General features: G+C 44.4%; 1 protein-coding gene across 1 annotated transcript in view; it reads left to right on the top strand.

The window, feature by feature from the left end:
• The first annotated feature begins 13,657 nt into the window (after positions 1-13,657).
• LOC112564330 (homeobox protein HMX3-like) overlaps positions 13,658-17,329 on the top strand; it is a 38,402-nt gene continuing 34,730 nt past the window's right edge. The window contains exon 1 of the mRNA XM_025239058.1: positions 13,658-15,745. Coding sequence (XP_025094843.1) covers positions 14,947-15,745 — 799 coding nt within the window. The 5' untranslated portion in view covers positions 13,658-14,946. The remainder of the gene's footprint in view (positions 15,746-17,329) is intronic.

The following is a 17,329-nucleotide window of genomic DNA, read 5'->3' on the forward strand; positions in this document are numbered from 1 at the left end:
CTAACATGATATTATTTTGTATAGAATCAACGATGGTTTTCTACTGACAGATATTTTGCATTATATAACAGTTCACTTTAGAGTCCTCGACACTTTGTTCTGGATAATAAATGAAACAATAGTATGTGGTGTGCGAATTATTCAGACGGACATGTAGTTGACAAGACTCGTACCAAACCTAAAGAATAATGCCTTTACAAACACGTGCACATACACCTGAACATGAATTCGTAAATGTATGAAAACATATTTTCTGTATCGTACAGTGCAATAACCAGTCTGCCAATCACAAAATTTGCCAACGAACAAACGAAATGCACGCAGTAAGGAGGAAATAAGAAACAGCGTCATCCTCAGTTACTTCTATTGACATCGCTGATTGTGTTGAAAAACATTTGAGGTGCTTGATATGGTGATCTGTGGATGACTTTTTATCATTCTTCTTTTAGCTTGATTCCAGGACTCCGCTTCCTGCTATGGTGGCATTTTTTTCACTCTTTTTTTTTTTTTTGCCGGGCAGTCTTTTTCCTTCAGAAAATAAATATGTGTGTGTGTGTGTGTTGCGCATGGGTGGGTGTGCTTGTATTGATAAATGTACAGAAAACCTGTAATCAAAATCTGTTTTCGATGTGAGAGAAATTGTGATAAATTTTAGAATGGCAAAGTGACGAGGAATCGTGCACGGTGGTGTGGGTGAGGGTGGGGATGGGACGCACGTCAGAAGGCGCATGACTGACGATCGCCTTCCCTGGAACGTCAGCCCTCGTGCCGCAAGCTGAACTCGCCGCTCCTCCGGTCCCCAGCGTCACTTTACCGCGGTCAGTTCTGACAGTTTTCTCCCTGACTGAAGAAGCTGATTGCAGCCTCTGGATGGAGGCCGCTTCCCGCTCAGCCGAGCGGCAGACTCGCTGTCTTTCGTAATTAACCACCCAGACTGGGACACTTCTCCAGTGTCGTTTGGTTAAGTGATTATGCTTGTACAATCATGGCACCGATATGAGACAAAACAAATCGACGACCTTCAGCCCACAACTCATCCTCCACATTATCTGTCCATTCTGGCCGCCGGCGTCTCGCCTGAGGGACTTCGCCGGAGGAGTGCGGGTGTATCAGGTTGCCAGGGGAGCTAAAGCGCAAATTCTGCCACTGAGTCTTGAGCACGCTTTAATGACCAGAACGAGGCCACACCACGTTGGAGAGGTTGTGTGGGTTGGTGTTGGTGTTGGTGTTGGGGGGTGGGTGGGAGTGAAGAGAGAGAGAAAAAGAAAGTGTGTGTGTGCTTGTGTGTGTGTCGTTCTGACGTCCTTCCCTCTGCGCACTCGCTTGCTGCGTCGGCGTGGAAGCTGATGTGGATCATCCATTAAAACAACCGTCGCCAACGTGCTGAAGCGAATGTAATGATCTCACCGGGGACACGTGATGACAATTTGACGTCATCTGGGGGGATCCTCAGTTCTTGCACCATAAGTGTCGTTTTGCTCCAGAGGCGAGAAACGGCCCTCGCAGCCAACTCTGCCTCGCACACTTCTCAAGCTCGTAAGAATGAAGGCAGGTCATCAGGAAATGAACCCGGAATCTGTTCTAGTGGTAGACAACCCTCAGCACTGCCGTGCAAATGAAGCAATCGTGTTGCTTGTTCATCTTCTCAGTTCGAGAAGCCCAGCGAAACCAGTGCAAACATTGTCAGCATCTCAACCCGTTCCTAATCCGCACAAACACAAAAAGTCTTCATTTTCCCAGAAGCTCCCTAAAACATGAAAAATCGTGTAATTATCACTGTCTTTTGACAAACGAGAAGCACAAGTCAGATAAAATTGAAGTAGGTCGGCAGCAGGTTCTGCACGGTTTGTAGCTAAAGCAGACGCCACTGCCTCCGGTCTTGGTGAAAACGTCCGACAGGTCAACTATTCCAAGAAAGGTAACACAAAACTAAACTAAACTGAACACAACACAACAACAACAACAACAACAACAACAACAACAACAACAACAACAACAACAACAACAGCAGCAGCAACAACAAAAATTACTAGCCACGACTTGCCAGGTTTGTGGGCGCTAGAAGGGATTGGCTGGTGCGCGCACAGAGAACGCACGCGCCTGCACACACCTAACCACACTTCCATGAAGTCGAGGTGTAACTATACATGTTCGCATGAGAGGTGCAGCCCGATACGCTTCCTCAGATATGGTTTGTCTCTAGATAAGAGGTTTAAAGTGCCATAAGTTGCTATGGAAACTACATCCATCAACTACTCGCATCATCGTTCTTTGCTGCACTCAAAATCTAATAATTGTCAAATATAAATTTCACAGCCCCAATGCCATTCAGTTTATAAATTAAAAAAACCTCAAGTGAAATAAAAGGCACGTGAATTTAGGGGATGCTGTCAATCTTTAGAGCATCGTTCCTCACTAATATGACCCTAAGCTATCAGTCATTTCCAGACAAGCCCTCCCTTGCTTCGTGAAGTTTTTTTGCAGAAGATAATATTCATCGCTTCCTCCACTATATTGAAGTAGTGAACTTTTCATTATTGAAAAAACCTTTCCGGGAATCGTCTTGATGTTTCATTTTGCATGCGTAATTCTTAACGTACGGCCGACATTTTTTAATATTACACAATTATTCAGTTCTTTTTGTGACGAGTAAACATGCTTTGCATAGATATATGTGGAAATATTTCTTGCAGAAGGAGTAGACATGTTTCAGAGCTTTAATTTGTATTGAGGACTCCAAAGCAGGCGACGACGACGACGACGATAACGACAGTTGGCGAGGTTAGGAGAACATTGACTGGTGACATCGTATTTAACAGAAAATGATCGTCCCTGGAAATAAAATTCACTGCGGTTCAAATTCGCTGATGTGAAAAACTTGAACGAAGCAAATGAAGTAGGTGGGAGAGAACAGTCTGTTAATATTTCCTTCGCATTTTTGTTTACTGAAGAATAGTAAATCCAATGGGCTTTCAAATCGTGGAACTTTCTGTTCGTGTTAAGCATCCTTAGGCAGTCTCCAAAAGAACGTACTATTTCTGTGCTAGTCCTGTTCGTGTTTGTCTGAAAAAAAATTAAACACTTTAAATATTTAAAGAAACCGTTCCTTTCGTAATTTCATGAGTGAATGGTCAAAATGTCAGCACGACAAGCCGGTTACAAGTTAAATTTCGTTTTTAAACATAGGTGCATTCAATAGCAACTTCGACATTTCAAGCAGGTTTAAGGGCTTTCGTATACACACGTTTTAAAAGTTTTGAGAAGGGTGTTTATCTGCTAATCTGTCACGCGCGGTCTAGACTCAATGCGAGAACATCACTAAAGAAACTCATTATGATCTCAACGAACCCTCCAAAATCAGCCTCACCTCCCAGACAGCCCCTTCCAGACACCCCCTCAGCCAGTCTGCCCTCCCCCCCCCCCCCGAGCGCCCAGGTCGTTCCGACGTCCTTTGCCTCACTTTCTACAGTTCTTTTCCAAGTCTGCTTTAGTCTTCCAACCCTCCTCTTCAACTTTAATTACTTACATGGCTTTAACACTAACAGCAGTTTTGAAAAAGAAAGTCCTTTTTTTTCAAAAACCTGTGTCAGCTGTTATGTCAAAGCACGGATAAATTTTCAAATATACGTTAACAGATTAGAATACAGGACATTTATTTTCGACTTAGATCTTGTAACGAAAGCAACAAGCATCGGATATTTATTTTTGACAATAAAGGATAATTTTCTTCCACGATAGCCGAAACTCACACACATACTAGTGTCGGCCGCAAGCGCATACCTGTGTTGATGGTGTGAAGCGGGGTGTTTCTCCTCCCTCCACCCTACCCCACCTGTCAGATACCTAACGCGGAAGATAACGGCAGTAAGCCAAGCCCTAAGGTGTTTATGCAGAGAGCAAGAACGACGGCGAGGATTACGACGAGGAGGCTGATAAGTTAATCGCCATCCGTCCCGTCCGCTGATTTAATGAGGAAACGGGACTCTTGGTCGTGGGCTATGAAGGGCCATAACTCAGGCGGAAAGTTCACCCGAAAAAATCGTCCCGACCTTATTATTCATTCTTAATTGCCTAAGCTGGCCCAGGTAATGGAGTGAGGATGATGTGTTAAGCGAATCAACAGCTCCTGCTAATATGGGTTAAAACAATCGAGCAGCTGTTTATGGTCGAGGCTTGTTGCTTTGGTCAGCAACTCCTCGGCATGCCATGAAGCTGAATGTTCAGAGGAGACTGATGCTGTTACGTCACCAAGCTTGCACTCCTACTTCGTGATGGACCTCTGATGGACATATACCCCTCTCTCCTCCCCACCCTCTGCTTCTCTTCCCTCCCTCACTCACACATACATGTGTAGTTGTCTATGCATATTATGTAGTAATAAAGATGTGATTGTGGGGATGCTATCATATCCTTATCGTTTATCCTATTCTGGACTTTTGGTTATACCTACTCAATTTTTTTATGATTTCAATCTCATCTACATTGGTGTTAAAACTACTTTGTGAGTGACCTCAGTCTGAAAGTAGCGTTGACATGCAGCTCAGATCTCTTTCTCTTTCGTCTCTCTCACGCACGCACGCGTGCTCACACACATGTATTCATATCAGCATGCGCACACATACTCTGCGTCTACCACGACATATTTAACAGGAGCTGTAAGAAATATAATGAATGGTGGCGCTTTGTCTGGTTATGAAGGGATTTACCAAGACAAGAAGCTTTTAATAAGATAAATGTGGACGCCTGGCTTTTCCGCTAACGTATGCTCACAACTGTGGCGTGCTGCATGCATACACTTTATTGAACGAAAACTTGCACATCTGGCTCTAGTCTTGGGTACGTACACACATAAGTGAAGTGAAGTGAATCTGTTGAATCAGTTTTATTATTAAAGGATAAACAAATGTATAGGTGACGTCAGACACCAGAAGTGCAAGGAGAAAAATGTTATCGGCAACCACCCGATATGAGGTTTCGGAGCGTTATGTAATAGTAACCAGGGTATGCTCATAGGGTGAGATTAACATTATATCGACACACACACGCACAGACACGCACACAAATGTACATGCAACACATGTATAAATGCACACATTAACGCACAGATCATTGGACGTTAGGACCGCACAAGAGCAAGAGGTATTCAAGAGGGACAAACGGAAAATGTTGGTAACATATAGACACTATTCTTCTTGAAATAACCACGGACAAGGTAAAGGAAGAACAGAACTAGGAAACAACACAACGACGTGCGAGCGAGCCCCCAACGTCATGTGCTGAGTAAGTGAAAGGTGAATTAGCGGTCTCATTGTGAAGGTTTCTGGTCATGAGCTGAGGGTCTAGCGGCCAAAGGTCGCACACGTCATGACTACAAGTGTCACACATGCTAACTCTAGCTCACTATAAATGTGAAGAACCAGGAATCCCTTGGGACAGGTAGATGCTTTCCGACGGGCCTCAGTGGCCATTGACTTTCAGTCCAATGTCTCCCGCAACACGTGATATATATATATGTGAAACCTGCCAAGATTCAAAAATAACTTCATAATAATCCTTTGTTAGCTGTGTGTGAAATAATAATCTATTGTAGGTGAAACTGTAGGATACAAGGCAATGTAAGCTAATATCAAAAGTAAGCATGTAAAAACAAACCATAAGGACTGTGCAGGTATGTTCTGCTGCTCCAGTCATGTAGTACTAGACTCTTTTTCAAATTACAGTACTCAAACACGAGAGTTTTCCAAAATCTGAGTGAAAAACCTACTTCCAGTCTCAAACAGAACCTTAGTATCACCATCGGGCACCATCAGCTAAGTTAAAACAGAACATACAAGGATATGCTTTAATAATTAAGGCTTAATTACAGAGTTGGGATCATTATTTAGGAGTTAACTATATTAATAAGTAATATCCGGAACATTTGCTAAAATTGCACTCTTTGTAGCTCTTAACCCCGGAGACAAATGTCCACTTAAACGTAATCATTATTCGATAGAAAAAACAAGTTTGTAAGAATGTATACAGAACTGTCTGAAATCCATATAGAGACTAGAAGGAGTAATTAATGTTTTATACCGTGTCATCAACTTTGCCTAAATTACGGCCAAGCAGACGACCCTGAAAAGAGGCGTCCAGTGCAGAGAAAGAACAGCGTGTCCAAGGTGAGATGTGAACCCAGGACATCCCATTTTCTTTGTATTTTGTGAAGAAGCCACCAGGCTGCGCGATTTAAAAAGAACTGAAGGCAGTTAACAGAACAGGACTGCTTTTAGAAGGCAAATTGCAGTTCTAGATTACTTTTAATTTTGCATTACTGTCTGAAGCAATGTTTCCGAACTCCTGATTTATTTGATTAAAAAATGAACAAGTCACCGACAGCACAGAAAGACAATCAAGTAAAATCTTAGTTAACAACGTTTTTTTAATCACCCAGAGATAACAGATTCAGTAATGCACAAATTAACGCAAAAAAAAAAAAAAACAAAAAAACAAAAACCCAAAAAACTCACACGCTCCACAGGTGCTTTTGATTAAAAAAAACAACCTTTAGAGTGTACTTTCGCTTCACAAACACGGCCTCGAATTTATGTCGGTCGATCCCTACTTTGATCCGTGAGTCTACAGCAGCCCACATGCAGGAATGGCTCTCTGCTTTAGGAAGCGCTAGGACATCTTTCAGTATTGATATTGAGCAGCCGTGGACACACGACTGATGTTGATGTTGACGGTTTGTTTCAGTGTCCATTCATCTACAGCCTCGTTTCCACAGACTGTATTTATACAATTAACGTACGCAAGACGGGAAAGACATTGATATTCTTCCTCGGAGAGAAAAATGAATGAATGAAAGAAGAAAGAAGTGGAAAAAAGGAAACAGTTGCCATCCATCTTCCTTGCTTGAAGGACGTTTTTTGGACATCTGCAAAAAAAACGTTGTCAGAGCATTGCAGCAACGCAGACGCAGAAGGCACGTTGTACTAAAATTACATGGAAGTGATCTGGCTAAAAATCACGTGGCATAGTCTGCACTACAGCCATATGCAGATGGCTACTGGACCGCAAGTTCCATGTTTCTAGATGTATTTGATTGCAACTTCCGTATTAAGTGTACATTTCATACGCACTGCATTTCAAAAGTCCAGAGGAACGTGATGAAACTGAAAATACCAAAGGAAACAGGCCAGTGAAGATGCGGATAGTACGGAAGTACCCGGGTGGATAGCTGTCTAGCCTTTTACTCATCAAAGTCAAGTGCCTGGCTTGGGGGCTAGGTCACGTCCGGTTGTGCATAATAATCTGGATCACGTGACTTGAGTCATTTGTCCTTAACAAATTGTCAGTTCGTGGCTGGTAGTCCTCTCGACCACAGAACACCGTCTGTTTGCCTTCATGCTTCAGCCTCCTTCCAAGTAGCTCACACTTTTCGACAACATGCGTTTTATGGACCCACAGGTCTACAGGCCGACGTCTGGGAGCTGAGGGAGGACAACTCATGCGAGTCGCGCGACGTTGACCAGGAACGACAGAAGCAGAAGCAACACCCTCTCTCGACCTTGGTGGCGAGGGACGATGCGATAGGCTGATTAGGCCTCCAGCGCGCGCTGGCACCCACGACTTTTGGTTTCATGTGCCGACTTTAGGCGAACAAGGAGGGGTGAGAATTGAGGGGAAGATGATGGTAGTGGTGGTAGTGGTGGGGGTGGGGTAACGCCGTCTGCTGGCAGCGGATGGACGTCACGTCACAGGAAATTAGGCGCTGGCGGAGAGTTGGGCGCGTCACTCGCGATTAGCTGCTCAGCGACTGATGAGGTGGGCAAATTTGATCAAGACGGGACTCGCTTTCAAGGGGGGAGAAAATTCCGTCGCCGCTAGTTTGGCACGCTGGAAGGTGCCGAGGCCGGACAGGACGCAGACGACCGTAGGGACCGTCAAGGGCAATAACTCGTTCAGATCCATCACGCCAAGATGTTCGTGGCTAGTCCAAGGGGAGAGCACACACAAAAGCGCTGCGCGTGTGCCTTCCACGCTCTGCACGCGCTGTTGTGTGGGTCGCTTTTGTTACGTGATTTAACGATGCTCCAACCATTCGCGCCTGCAATTATTGAATCCACACTATTCCCATCGGACGTGGGCTGACCGTTGAGGCCATTTGCGTCAAACAGAAGGTCAGCGACGTCTGGGAACATCCGGGGCCGTCCATCTTCCCTAAATCCAATTTGGAAACAAGTGTGTGAACTGAACTCCGCGGGCCACAGGCGGAGGACCACAGTTCTGTTGACGGAGGAGACGCCAGATCTGAGCATGCGCGGTCTGCATTGCTGCTAAATCATCTTCTGCGCAGACATGTCTGTTTGCATTTTGCTGTTTTTATGTGCGTTCTCTCTAGGCACACTCTGGCAACGAAACGTTGGTCTATCCGGAATTTTGGCGCTGGACAGTTTACTTAGCGGAGCAGCCAGAAACATGGACCTAGATTTACAGTAAATATATATCCGTGGCCAGATGAATGCGAAACTCGCGTGTGTACTCAGTCAGGAGTAGTCCATATGGACAAGTCACACGCTTTACGGCAAAAGGCACTTTCATGGCTGGCTAGAGAGTTCACACATTCAGCCTCACCCTAAATCCCGTGAAAGTTCTGAGTCTGGAGGGTGTGCGAGAATGGGTGGAAGGCACTTTAGTCTGGCGGTTAGTGTAGTAGGAAGCATGAAGTCGTATTGAGCTTGGTCCCACAGACCGGTAAAGACTATGCCCTTTCAGCAGCAATGGTCATGGTTTGTCAAGGAATGTACAGGCAGCGGAAAAAGGGAATTTTCCGTCTTTCCTTTGCTGTGTCTTAGACGCGCTGAACATATTGTACTTGATCACCCCTTGAGGCACATTTACTTAAACTCACACTACCTTAAATCTGGTGCGAAAAGAATAGGACATGACAGGAAATGTAATATTCCTGCAGAATGTTGAATGATACTAATGAAATTAATGACAGAAGACGATTTAATGAGATTAAAATAAGAAACAACATAATAAAAATAAAAAGAGGATTTATGTAGCACTTTTCCCATGATTTGCTCAGAGCCCTTATCATCAACAACCATGCATCCATATTCGCATAAACTTTACAGTTTAAAACTATTCCATCACTTTCGTCAAGTAAAGAATTTTAATAGTGTTAAAAATTATATTTATATGTACTCTTTTGACCTACACAGGCGATAAACCGGAGCAATAAAAAAGGATGTGTAAAGAAAGGAAAAATGGATAAAAGGAAAGAACAGCAAATGTGATGAGCTTGCAGTTCAACTGAGAAGGACTATGATGCCAGTGTATTTAGTAAGTTAACACTCAGTTTGAAAGTCATGCTAAAATATGTATTTTCTTTTACTATAAAAAGCTATAAGGCATAACGTTCGGCGGAAATTATATATATAAAATATAGAAATAATATATATATAACAAATAAAGCTATAAATATTCAGAATTGTTTTACTAGATTCAAAACTACAGAAAAATAAACAAAAGAAAGAGAAAAAATTCAGGAAAGAAAGAGCAACGGTAAGGTTGATGGAAAGATATTATAACACGTTAGAATGGGGTAAAATGGATCGGAGAATGATTAGAATGTAAGTCAATCATGAAACAGAAATCCTGCCATACAGGATGAGAACTGTTGGCAGAAGGAAACAAGGTTCAGTGGGAAGACAACCCGAGTCCAAGGGAAGACAATCCGCACACCCAGTAGCTCACCTCCAGCCTACTGCTGGCGTGTCGGCTAACGGAGAAGCAGACTCGAGAAATCGTAACGGACAGCCTCGGGAGGGGAGTTCGAGTGCGAGACGTTCATTGTATCTTCATCTTTTCTCCTCTACTCACTGTCGTCGCCGCCGACCTGCTGTTTCCTCACCAAGCATCTCGACAATGTTTGGCTGCAGCGTCATCAGCCTTCGTGTGCAGGAACATGCCACATTAACATGGCGCGAGGAGCAACAGGCCCGCAGTGACAGGCTGGCGTAGGGAGGCAGCGGGCAGGAGGAGACGACATGTATCAGGTCCAATGCGCCTTGTCACGAGAGTCCCATGCAACACACCATCACATCCTACAGTCGGGTCGTCCGGTGCAAACATTCCTTATGCTCTCCCTTGCCTCGCGTGGAACGTGACGTATGCGCAACGGAGATGCGTCCAAGAAGGGGAAAAAAGGGGGTGGGGTGGGGGATGCGTCGGAGATGCTTGGAAAAACAAAATAAAACATGATCTGACATCTGTACGATGGGTAGAAATGTGAAATCAACGGTAAGTTCCTTGTTCACATGTTTTGTTCTTCTTCTGTCTGTCCCAAACCTTGTTACGAAATGCTACTAGAAATGAAATCAAACGAGTTCGTTGCTTTGCCCTCGGACGGTTACAAAACATATGTAGTGTTCTGTGTCACAAGGACACATAAGTTTTCTTAAAGCGCTGTAAAAAGCGTTCTGTACTCAAAGTCGCAAAAACACAAAGCCGCTCACAAATATATAACAGCAACAAGCAGTTAAACGCAAACAAAAGCGAAACGTTGAGTCAAACACAATAACCCTGTGCTACATATGGGGCCAGTTGTAAACATACTTTTAGTGTTTTGAAACATTTTTAGGCCTTACATTTATTTAATCATTTTTAATAGATTTTTACATATTTTGATATAAATATTTCTTAGAGGTATAAATATTTAGATATTAAATCATCATCGTTAATTCGTGAGATAAGAATTAGAGAGTGATGTTCTCTCGCCTTTTTGGCTAGATGGGACTGCCTTTCAGAAATTCTTTGGATTTTGACATTTCTCACATTATTTTAAATTTTTGAGTCCATGATTTCCTTCATTGTGCACCTTGATTGTGTGATTGTACTGGACTGTATTTCGTGACCGTGGCATTTCGTTTTCCTGTCAAGACTTCAGCTCATCTGTTGACTAACGGTCTTTTCTTCGACGACGCCATTTTCGACTCAGTCCAGTTTCTTGTTTGTGTATGATCGACAGCAAGATGAACCTTGTAATGTGGCAAAATTGCTTGATGACTAGAGCAGCAAACACTTTGTGCAGCTGGTTTGACCCGCGGAGAGGTTTATCCTGCACATTCTCGATCCGTTCTTTCTACTGACTTCCCCGATGACGTAAGCAAATGCAAATCCAAACGGTAAATCTTGGACGGTGACAAGTGAAACCAGGCTGCACAGACAGCTCTGATGGTCCATTATCTTCTGTCTACAGGATATTTTTTTTCACCTAATGTGCTGTGAATTTTGTGAAATTTGTGCATTTGCTTTGAGCTCATAGTCTTGTGGGTAATAGGTTAGAACAGCGTGATTAGCGTCACGCGCCTGTTACTTACATTGCCGTCACAGGGGAAACAGTCCCTCAAGGAGCTACTTGGACAGTCCTGACCATACTAACCTTAACATGATTTTCAGTGTGAGAACATTTTTTTTTTGAATTCTTTTGCGTAGATCTGTTTTTATTTGAATACCCGTTGTCTGATCTTCGCTTTTTTTTGCCAGGATCCTCGTCCTTGTGTTGGAGTGCGATCCGGTGGCGCAACAGTTAGTATTTACCACCAGTACAGCGAGATTGGCTATCCTGGGTTCAGATCTCGTCTCGGGCATTCTGTTCTTTCTCTGCATAAAAATATTGACTGGCTTTTTGTAAAGCGCTGTGAACCTGGGGTATCGTGCTATATAAGGTTACTACTACTACTAACGCTACTAATTATTATTATTAATTTTATTATTATCGCTCTCATTACCTCTCCCGCTGAGTGCATGAACATTTTCCCTCCTTATCTTTGTAGATGTAGCTATCCAGCCAGTTCTCTCACATAGCTCCTTTCTCTTGCACCAGGCGTGGAGACTACAGTCAGTTCCATCTTCTTGCTAGGTTGTAAACAAATTTGTTTCTCGCTTAAGGAGTCGCAATGGGGTTAAGAAAGCCATGTTTCTTACTTTTTTGTTTTACGGAAAAAGACCCCTTGCATTAGTCACTGAAGCCATAAGACGCAGAAATTTACAGCTATGGACCAAAGTTCAAAGAAACTTCTCTGCTCCTTACTTTTCACAGAGAGGACATCTTGTAACAGAGAATTGTAGTTACGAGTAATGCCACCTGAGGATGGGAGTTGAGTGGTGGTGGTGGTGGTGGTGGTGGAAGAATTCTCTATTTTGTTGACCACTTCCAATCTTTAAAGGTGAGAGAGGGGGGACGATTTGATTTCGTGTAGCCTTAAATACCGTTCAGTTTTAGGATTTTCTGTGGTGAATGACAATATATTTCATCCAGGCTAAGACTACAGAGCAACCCCCCTACCCCCCAAAAAAAAGCATGAGGTGGTCGGGTAATTGCAAATAGCATTCTTAAAAATCACTTAAACTCTGTTGTTTATCTATCTATAAGTTGTTTAAGCTTGTATTTTGGTTGGATAAGGACTTTTAAACATTTGGAAATTTTCGGTTCATTCCTTCCTACTGCGACGTGCCCAACTGACGAACTCATCTCTATCAAACAATCAATGATTAATCATCAAAGCGAAAAAAAAAAAAATGTAAAAGCACAGTTTCTCCGTCGGTTGTCTCGTGGTTTCGTGTGCTCAAGTTCCTTTGGGTTAGAATGTACTACTCCTGCTGTTTGTGAGGGTTGTCGCAATTTGCGAATTAAAACGCTGATAAATGGGGTTGGTGTCAACCTGAAGTTTCTGGTGCATTCTTCTGATTTCGTGTGAGTTGTCCAAAGGTGATTTTGCATGTCACGTGAATCTCTCTCAATAAAAGACGAACATTAATGAACCAACATTTACCGTGTGTCCCATAGCATGAACTAGCCGCAACATAGACTTTGTGGGCTTTGTGACACGCGGCTTGGTCAGTTCGTCCACAACTCAAGAGTGTTTTTTTTTTTTTCACTAAATCTGGAACATGAGAGACAAATTCTTTAAATGAACCGTGTGTGACAGCACCATGTCACGAGTATTCTCTACACGTTAATACTTCACTAAGCCTTCAGGGATAGACAGAAGGGAGAAGGAGGGGGTGGGGCAGAGCACGCGGAACCAGCGAGGCACGAAGAGGGAAAGGGCGACAGTGTGATGGTAACTGAAAAGTTGGGCTGCCAACGACGACGATGGTGTCAGGCCAATGGCTGTCCTTTCTCGTTGGCTATTTCGCGTGTCTTCTTGTAGCTCGTGAGGCTTAATCGGCAAGAAATCGAAACTAATGAGGGCCGGGCCTCCAAGAGTTGTCTCCCCCCCCCTCTACACACACACACACTTCCTACCCTCCCCCCAACAACCTCCTATGAGCCGCGCAGCTAATTAATTTCCATCCGCGCACGAGCTCATCTGTCTACGGGCTGTCGGAGACCGAAGGAGGAAGCAAGCCGCATACCGGTCTGCCGCACGGGCTGATTACTCGCGGCTCCAGCGCGCGCCTGTCTGATTAGCACCCTTGGCAAGCAAACGGCGCACGGAGGACGCACGCGCGGCCTGCAAAATAGTCCCGCCCTTCGCCCGGCAAAAACACGCCTTCTGGACCCGCCTCGCTCGCTCCTCCCGTCCTGCGCCAAGGGCCAAGAATCGGAGGAGGTGCGGCCGTGGCTGAGTTGTCATGCTTGTTCCTAGAGCACCGGCCAAAAGCAGACGAGCCAAACCTCGTTTGTTTACAAGCGAAAGAGACGGAAGGTGTGTGTGAGTGTGAGCGGAGGGGGGAGACGACCGTGAAAAGCAACAAGCGAACATTTATTGTTTGAGCTGGCGGCGGAGGACGGTAATCCCAGGGCAAAGAAAAGAAGTCGCGACATCGGCCCCCCACCCTTTCCTCCCTACCTACCCCGTGTTTGACATGCCGCGCTGGTGTACATCGGGGCCAGACACGTTACCTGCCTGCCATCCATCCCATCACAGCTTGGCTGGAGCTATGCACGCTGGAATCCGCTGACGGGAGAATGTGGCGGTGGAGGCTGATAATCGCTCGGTTCTTCTGTATCTGACGGCGCAACTTTTTTTCAACGTGTTAATCGTCGTGCGTTGGAGTGCACGGAAGGTGAGTGATGAGTGCGGATGTGTTTCATGCGACCGAAAAGTGTTGGCTGCCAGAAACCTCGCACAACTACCGTCAGCACCACGAGGAGATAATTCTGGACGGCGTGCACAAGTTCGTATTGTCGTCATCATCGACATCATCGGCAAGCCTTGATCCACAGACAACACTCCCAGGAACATTTGGGAGGGTTGATTCTCTGGTCTAAGAGTGGCAGACAAGGGGTTATCTGCCTCAGTGACATGCGCAGTGACATCCAGAAGCCGCCGCGGTCGAGTTGGTAAAGACAGGGCGTGAATGCCATGCAACAGGCAGTCATGGGTTTTCGTGTCAGTTAACCGACACTGTCTACTGACTACAAATGATCTGTTGCAGCTACTTAAGAAGACGACACCTTGTACTTTTGCTTTGGCAGGCTGCAAGCTCTCTGCGCGTGGTGATTGGCTTACACGCCCAGGAACACTCATCGAACCTCTTTTCTGCGACCGACCTCTGTCCGTCATGTCAACTTCATTAGCCTATCAATCGCGCATGCCCTTCCGAATCAGGCTGGGTGTACACGACATTTGATCTTGCCTGGAGAGATAACCTGTGTTGGTAGAAAATTACAAAAGTGTCGCAAGACTGAAATTATAATGTTATCTGAAATGTTACAAATGTTAACTGAAATGCACCAAGGTTAATATCGTATTCTAAGACCGTCTCAGTGACATACCACAGCTTGGATATCACGGAGGAGAAGACTGCACTCACAAGTAATCTGTAGCAGTCCCGCGACTGCGTTTCCCTGACGAGGACATCCAGAACTCAGCAGAGAACCACGTGACTTCAGTATTGACAATCTGCGCCACGAGTCCCTCGCCGAGACTGGAACCCTGGTCAATGCTTACCACCATGGCAAGTCTGGGGGCCGGGCGAGACTCTGGCAGCCCGCTGCCCCTTCCCCTGGCATTGACCACCGCAGAGCGCCGGCACTACCACCTGCATCCTAGTCATCACCATCATCATCACCACCATCATCACCAGCTGCTGGCTTCACCCTACGATCCCATCCGGCGCCTGGCATTGGCAAGGCTGCCTCCGCCCCGCCGTCCGGTCGCCAACAAGCCCTTCACGTCCTTCTGCATCAAGGATATCCTGGGTGGCGAGGTGGACAAGGAGGATGTGGCCAAGCTGCAGGCGGGACAAGGCAGCAGCATCGCCACCTCCGCCAGCAAGTCGAGGACAGCGTCGAAGAGCGGAATAAATAAAAATAGAGGCCAGACTGCCAGTGGCAACATCATTAACAACAACAATAATAACAACAATAGCAGCAACAGCAGTAGCATAGACAGAACTCCAATAACGGCCGCATCCCCTTCCCACTCGTACCCTCCTAATCTCTCCCCCTCCGCTCGCATCCACGTGTCGGCCGTCAGTGTCAACGGCGCGCGGATCGTGCGACCCTGGGCACCCAGTCCCAGCAGCCCGGACACCGAGATCTCGTCTGACGACGGTGGCGATACGTATCAGGACATTGACAACGATGACGATGATGACGAGGAAATCAGCGTGGACGACGACGAGCCGTCCCCCAGGCTACGCGCCGCTAAGACCGGCAAGTCAGGCGTGTCGCCGCTCGATGCCCTCATGGCCATGACCAGCAAGACCTTCGAGGGACTCGAAACACCAGACGCTGCAGGTAACCTTATATATATATACAGTGTGTGTGTGGCGAGTAGGCGCTTTATAAATGCCTTATTTACTATTACTTATTATTATATTACATCACACACAGCTTGCTGGTGCTGATTTATTACATCACAGCGGGTGCTATTGACTGTGTCGAATTATAGCGAAAAAGTGATGCCTGATTACAGCTGAAACATACCATTGATGATTAACTGTATCATAAATGTTACAAAGTGATAAGTGATCATGTCACAAATAGCATATATGTAATACCTAGTTTCACCAGAAATATCACACAAGGGATGAGCAAATTAATCAGAACTATTACACAAGAGATAATGGATTACTCCACAAACATAGCGTAAGAGAATCTTGGTTATATACCTCAAACAGCATACAGGTCATGACATATGTTTAATTATATCACATATATCATGAAGCGGTTTTTAATTATATTACAAATATCGCAAAGAGATGCTTAATTATATGAGATATAGCACACAGGAGATGAGAGACTATACCATGAAAATATTATATAACGATCCTTGATTACATCATGTCAGGCTTGCCTGTATGTATCATTAGCATAAAGAATACTTGAGTAGATCATTATCATAATTCAGACGTTTGGGTCTAATATTATTGTCATAAAATCAGAATATTATATCTGAGTTACAGAAAAAGTCTTACTTTTAAATACCACAAAGTAAAGAGTGGTTATCGGTTATCTATCGTCTGCGGCTGACCGCTGGCGCTTGTCTCAGTATGTATTTCACATCATTACTGTTGATAACGACAGCAAAACATGGAGCGTGCAAAACACGACCACTTTATTCTACGAGGCCATTAAGTTCTTTCATGTAGGTGGCAGAATGAGGAGTATCATCCACCTCCTTTTTAATCTTGAGTGTGAGTGTGTGTGTGTGTGTGAAACTGGTAAAAAAAAAAACAAAAAACAAAAACAGTCGAAACAACTCAATGCCATCGACATTATTTTTTACCTTTAAAAAACGCAAAAGTCATTGTAGAAAAAGCAAAATGAAACATAAACAAAGGCATGAACAAATATATATGTACACACACACACACAAGTGTGCTCACATTCATACATAAATACGACTAGGCATACACTGAGTGCATAATTATGACTTCTTAATATTCTACAGCATTTTATAACGGTTAACGGTCGTTAATCTTGAACTTCTAAACTTTTCTTTCAAAGAAGCCAATATTCACAACCAATCAACCGCGAATAGCCGTCAGCCAAGCGCTCTGTCAATCAAATCCCCGTTAAATGATCAGTATAAAAAATAAATAAATAAATAAATAAAAAATAAAAGAGCTAGCTAATTATACAGACGCCAAAGAAAATAAATCAGCGAATGCGTATTTATCTGCTTAACTATTGGAAATACTTACCCATCGAAGCTGCCAACCGCAAAACAAAGTCTGCAAATTAGGAATGCTGCTAAAATGAATGAAAAAGAAACAGAAAACCAGAGTCTACAGTTGAGACTAGACGAAGAAACAAAGATTACACAAAACACAATTAATGGTTAAGCACAGGCAGGTAAAAAATGGAGGGAATTAGAAT

Source organism: Pomacea canaliculata, linkage group LG5 (assembly GCF_003073045.1).
Source record: "Pomacea canaliculata isolate SZHN2017 linkage group LG5, ASM307304v1, whole genome shotgun sequence".
In the NCBI taxonomy this organism is placed as follows: Eukaryota; Metazoa; Mollusca; class Gastropoda; order Architaenioglossa; family Ampullariidae; genus Pomacea; species Pomacea canaliculata.